Source organism: Cystoisospora suis, assembly GCF_002600585.1.
Source record: "Cystoisospora suis strain Wien I chromosome Unknown contig_4646, whole genome shotgun sequence".
In the NCBI taxonomy this organism is placed as follows: Eukaryota; Apicomplexa; class Conoidasida; order Eucoccidiorida; family Sarcocystidae; genus Cystoisospora; species Cystoisospora suis.
The window spans coordinates 1-6,171 of NW_027157438.1; the positions used below are offsets into that span (position 1 = coordinate 1).

General features: G+C 41.5%; 1 protein-coding gene across 1 annotated transcript; it reads left to right on the top strand.

The window, feature by feature from the left end:
• The first annotated feature begins 614 nt into the window (after positions 1 to 614).
• CSUI_008337 (uncharacterized protein) lies at positions 615 to 2,967 on the top strand. The gene has a single exon (XM_068068471.1). The coding sequence runs from the start codon at positions 1,052 to 1,054 to the stop codon at positions 1,442 to 1,444; it is 393 nt and encodes a 130-aa protein (XP_067919552.1). The 5' UTR covers positions 615 to 1,051; the 3' UTR covers positions 1,445 to 2,967.
• Positions 2,968 to 6,171: the final 3,204 nt, after the last annotated feature.

A 6,171-nucleotide genomic window follows, 5' to 3' on the forward strand; every position in this document is an offset into this window, starting at 1 on the left:
GAAAAGCAGAGCAAAAGAAGAGGGGAAAGGGCGAAGACGACAGAGACCAGACGACGCTTGAGGAAGGAGGTAAGTCTCTTTACATGTGTGTATATCGGTGCTATGTATGTAGGCATGCAAGAGATATAGGTAGGCGTAGATCAATGCGCTTTTCATATATTCGTATGATTGAACTTTGCGTTTCTCTAAGTGAAAAGAAGATGTAGTAAGAAAACAAAGAGAAAGAGATACTCACACAAGATCGAGGAATCTCTCTTTCTCTTTGTTTCTTCTGTGGCATTACTATATGTATATGTATCGCATGAGGTGTACATACACCCGAGATCTCTCCTCCTATGGTGCATGCATTGCATGCATCACCTCCTTGTCGACGGATCGCTCTTCATCCATCTGGCTATCTATTTGTCTGTCTATCTCCCTTCTGCTACTTTTCTTCTTCACCGAGCTTTTTTATCTTCTCTGTATTTCTTCGTGTTTCTCTTCTTCTCTCTCTCTTCCCTTCCTCTAGAGAGCATCGATTGAAGACTGCTAGGGGGTGTCTTCTCTCTACCTTTCTTTCTTTCCTCATTCCTTTCTTCTTTTCTCTTTCTTTCTTCTTTCTCTATCTCTTTTTTGCTACCTCTCTTTCTCTCTTTCTTTCATCCTCTTCTTTCCTTCTCTTTCTTTCTTTCATTCTTTCTCTCTGTGTTTGTTTTCTTTCATTTTTCTTTTCTTCAACATCGTCTTCTTTCTCTTTCATTCTTTCTTTCCTCCTATCATGCTCGCTCGGCTGTTTCTCTTTCTTTCTTGTTTGCTTCTTTCTTCTTAGCAAGAGCTCGAATATAGAAAATTTTCTGTGGCCGAACAGGCAGAAAAGCAGAGAGAAGAAGCCTTGCATGCGGGGGACGCGGATAAGCAACTAGAGCAAGCTCTAGGCGAAGGTTTAGATGAGCTAGATGAAGATGAAGAAGACGAAGAAGAAGATTCGAATGCCAGTAGAAAAGCCTTCAAGACAGCTGATAGAGAAGAACGAATCATCCAGAGACAGAGAGCTCTTATTGAAGCGTCGAAAATGAAAGATCAGGGAGCTGTACATACAGCTGAAGAGCTCCAATGTGAAGTACAGGAAGATGAGAGAAAAAATGAAAGTCCACAGCATACAAGGAATGACAAGAAGATGCTTTCTCCTAAAGAAGAAGAAAACGGGAAAGATAAGATCGAGACGCAACAGGAGGAGGAGAAGAAGGTCGACAGTGGTAGAGATGCTATTGGCGATAGCCCAATGAGTATGCAGGAGTATTTAGATAAAGGGTATAGACTAGTCTTTAATACACCCTATCGTGTGGACGAGATGATTCGATTGAAAGGCCTAAAAGACGGAATGGACCTCTCTACTGACGAGCAAGAAGATGAGAAAGACGTCGGAGATATCGAAGAAGATGACGAAGACGATATTTTCAAGTAGCATCACAAAATACACATGCATACGATCCATAGACAACTCATACCATACAAAGACATGGGTGTATACATATATATATATACATATATATATGTGTATGTAGGTTATAGAGGTGCAGTGTAGATGTGTACAGATAGATTCATGGATGTATATACATTCGTGGATTTCTTCAACGGGTAGATGCGGGTCGAGAAAGATTCCTCATCCTGCTCTTACCATATACGAAGACACACTCTCTCCTTCCATCTCTGTAAATATATATGTATATGTATGTGAATCTACATATAGAGAGAGAGATAGGTAGAGATATGGAGACGTCAGCCTGGGAAGCGACGTGAGCGGTTTTATATCTCGACGTGTCTACGGGGAGGATGTCCTCGAAAGTGCAGGTGTATAGCTAGCTAAACTGAAAAGAAATAGATCAAAGATCAAAGATAGATGGACAGATACCAAAAGATACATGTATAGAGATGACTAGCCATGGTAATAGAAGTCTGAAAGAGATCGAAGGAGAAGTTTTGGAGCGTTTCTTTCTTCGTGGAGTGATTGATCTTCCTATTCTTCGTTCTATTTGCCTATTGTCTCTGGAGTGCATGCACCTAGTACTACCGGTATACTCATGAACAGCCTCGCCTCTCGAGGTACCTTAACGACAGGTTTGATGACGAGAATAGTAAGAAGAAGAAGAAGGAAAAGGAGGAGGAGGATCTACGCGAGTAGAAGTCTCTTTTTCATCTTCGTAGAAAGGAAGGGTGTGGCACACGACATATCTAGACCACCCTAGATAGATCTATCACTATACTGGACCTATCTCTCTATGTTTCTCTATATGTGTGTATATATCTATCTATCCATATTGAAGCCGACAAGAGAAGGAGAGATATAGAGAAGGCGACAGGGAGAGAGACAGAGAGAGAGAGAGAGATGACAGAGAGAGATAGATAAAGAGAGAGGTAAAGTCATCTTGGTGGTGTATGGGAAGTGATAGAAATCTTGTACACAGAGAAAGAAAGAGAAGTGGATGCGTATCGTGTCCATGCACGATATAGAAAGAAAGAAAGGAAGTTCATTTCTTTTCGTCTTTTCTTGTTGGGAGATGGAAGAGAAGAGATGAGCCTTCTAAAATGTCAGAAGAGAAAGAAAGAGTGAGAAAGATGAAGAAGACGGAGAGAGACTGCGTCGTGTAGAACTGTTGAGAAATCGGAAGTGAAGTAGAGACACACCAACCCCTTCTCCTCTCTTTTCTTCTTTTCTATCTATTATCTATCCAAGGCAACTTGCTCTCTTTTCAGATAAAGATAAATAGATCGATAGATAGATAGATATAAAGGGATGTATGTATCTATCTCTTTAGCAGGGGACGTGTATACGTTTGTAAACATGCTTAGACGTGCATAGCTAGCTAGCTGGGGAGGCGTGTCTTCTAGAGAGAATTTCTCTCGAGCGTGTGGAAGCAAGCAGCTTGTCGAGTTGTGCTTTTAAAACTTCTCCTCTTTCAAGGTTATATGTGAAATGTGCTATAAGAGAAGCAAACGGACTTTCTATCTTTTCTCCTATTTCTTCTCCTGTCTTTCTCTCACTCTCGTCGAGAAGATGACGGAGAAAGGATGACAAGGAAGAAGAAGGAAAGATCACGTTTCTTATTCTTCTTCTCTCCTTCTCGACATCTCCGGAGAATCTTCTGAAGACTTTGGACTTCTCCTCACGTCTATCTCTCTTACTCTCTACTATTCAGAAGACTTCATGTGTGTATGGCTGTTTCTATAGAGAGAGAATAGATAGATAGACAGATAGATAGAGATACACATATATTGTTTAGACAGATAGGAGAATTCATCTAGGATAGCTGTGCTGGCCCTCCCCCGGTTTTCTTGTTTAGAAGGATAACTTGATATAGAAAAGAAGAAAGAAGTTGAGAGCTTCAGCGTAACATTTCTAAGAAAGGAAAAGATGAAGACATACATCGGGATAGGTAGGTCGAAGATCGGGAGATTACAGGTAGATCCGTAGATCAAAGAGAGGTAAATAGGTTGGAGCTAGAGAGTTAGAGAAGCGTATAGATATATTGAAGGTATTGCATGTGGAGATCTTTCTCTATCTCCACTAGGCGAGGATTTCTTTCTATAAGGAGAATGTCATGAAGAGGTAAAGGTGCACGGTGTCGTGCAAGATTGTTTGCGTGTGGAAGATGGAGAAATGACATCTTCTAGCTGATCTTAGCAGGATCAGTTTGAGTGTATGTACACCTGATGCATGCACATAGTACGGTGTATATACACCTGCTGCATAATAGGGTGTATGTACACCTGACAATGGTGCACAACCATATGATTCTCTTTCCCGCCGCTCAACATCTTCTCCTCTCTGGGTTTGTTTCATGTAGAGATCAAAAGAATTTCTTTCCATCCGGTACCTTCCTTTTTCTTCCTTTCATTCAAGAAAAGAACGAATGTGTATGGAGGAATTCCTCGAAGGACGAACACGGAAACTTTCTGGAACGAGAAGACATGCCCCCACAGATAAGAGATATGTTGGTATAGATCCACAGAGAAAACTGGACGAAGCGAGACTGATTAGAAAGATAGATAGACGATAGACAGATAGCTAGAGAGATCGATAAACTATATCTAGATAGGTCAGTAGATAAGCCTACGTGTAGTTGGATCGATCCACCTGTTTCAGAGCGTGATACACTCTCCTCGAACACCTCATGAAGCTCTTTATATCATTCCTTCAAATGAGGAATTCTCGTCATCAAGTACTTCTTCCTCTAATAGAGCATCTCCCCAACCTCTTTCTTCCCTAGTAGCACTAGGCAAAATGTGTGAGGCTTCAGCCTGAATAAAGACTCCTCACATCATCTGTAGAAGTCCGAAAAGAAGGAAGGCAAAAGAAGAATAAGAAAAAAAAGAAGAGAAATGAATGAAAGTTAGAAAGAGAACGTGCAGCAGTGGCCTCATGTTGTGCCATTCCCGGTTTGGATATCTTTAGTATGCCTGTACAGTCTTGTTCTTTGCATCTCTTTCTTTCTTTCCTTCCCTTCGAGCAATTTTCTCTTCTCTTCAATCAGTAATTCTTGTGGAAAGACGGGGTGTGTTGCAATTGACCCGTGGTTTGGTCGTGTAGAGTTGGAGATATCGAGCTCTCGAGGAGATTCGCATTCTTTCATGTGGCTGGAGTCCTTCGAGCCAGTGGAGTTCTTCTTCTTCTTCCACTTCTTCTCTTTTTTCTTTCATGGCTTAGCAAAAAGGCGATCAGAAGCAGAGGGAGCAGATAATGAGGTGAAGCCTGAGAGGGAGGAGAGGAGGCATTCTGCAGAAAGGAAGCGTTTTCTTCACATCATTTTCAACTGTTCCAGTGCATGCATGCAATGAAAAGAAGAGAGAAAAAGACAGGAGAAAGACCGAGAGAAAGAAAGAAAGGAGAGGGTGTTTACTTTCTTTCTCTCCTCGTGCAACTTTCTCTCGTAAAAGAGAGGAGAGGAAAGACAGAAAAGAGGAGAGGACGAGAGGAAAAGAGATGAAGATGGAGACAAAACGTTTGAGACTTTTTCTTTACAGCAACAGACAAAGCCTGGTCGATCACATTTCGTATTCAACCCTTACCAGACTTACTTACTTATCTTGCCACTAATCTCTCTATCTTTCTCAATCTTCATAGAGGAATCTTTTCTCTCTCTCTCTCTCTTCTCCTCTGTCAGGAGTCGTACCATCCTTTTCTTATCCCTCTCTTTCAACATAGGGCAACGTTTCTCTGAACCCAAATCGAGGCTCTTTGCAAGGAGACAAAGAGAGAGAGAGACAGAGAGAAAGAAATCTGATAAGGCGACGGCGTCAATCGTCTCTTGGCTGACCACGTAGACACCTACTAGAAAAGGAGAGACGCACACATCCAGAGAGAGAGAGACATACATACATCTATTAAGCTGCGACGCGAGTATAGATGGATAGATCAGTGGGTAGACAGAGGAGTTGGTCTGTCGAGATGTGAGAAATAAAATTCTTCAAGTGAAGAGAAAGAAGTCTTTGTGTCTCTTTTCTTCGGAGAGAGAGAGAGGTTTCGAGGAGAGCTATTCATCGTGAGGAACGGACAGTGTACTAACTATGTCAGTGCAGAGATAGATCGTAGAGATTGAGAGAAAGAGAAGGAGAGACAAAAGAGACAGAGAAGGAGAGAGAAAGACATGAGTAAGATTCTCTTTACCATCCATAGGGAGGAAATCTACTTCTTTCTCCTTTTCTACAAAAGAACAACAGCGTCGTGGTATTCTATTCTCTCAACGTCTTTTTCTTTTCTTCCTTTTCTAGCTTTCTTCTCTCCTCTCTCTTACTTCACCTATGTATCTGTCCTTCGAGAGAGAAGATCACATCTCTGTCTATCTTCAATCGATCTATCTCCTCTCATAGTCATTCTACTATCTACCTATCAGTTTGCATCTCTGTGTGAGGCAAGACAGACTAGGCGACCATTGGTGGTTCTGTCTTTCTCTCTCTTCGTATTTTCTTAATCCGAGAGAGAGAGAGAAAGAGAAAGAAAAGAGATGAAGAGACAGAAAGAAGAGAGACTGACAATGGAAGAGAGATGAAGAAGAGGAGAAGAAAAAGAGAAAGAAGTCTTTACATGGTGTTAGATTCCTTTCAACGAAGTCAAAACGAAGAGAAGAATAAGAAGCACTACGACGAAGAATCTCGACAGACCCAGAAAGAGAGAAGAATCGAGAGAGTAAAAGA

Bases quoted from the DNA above. Each gene is read 5' to 3' on its own strand.
- CSUI_008337 (XM_068068471.1), top strand. From the start codon at position 1,052: ATGAAAGATCAGGGAGCTGTACATACAGCTGAAGAGCTCCAATGTGAA.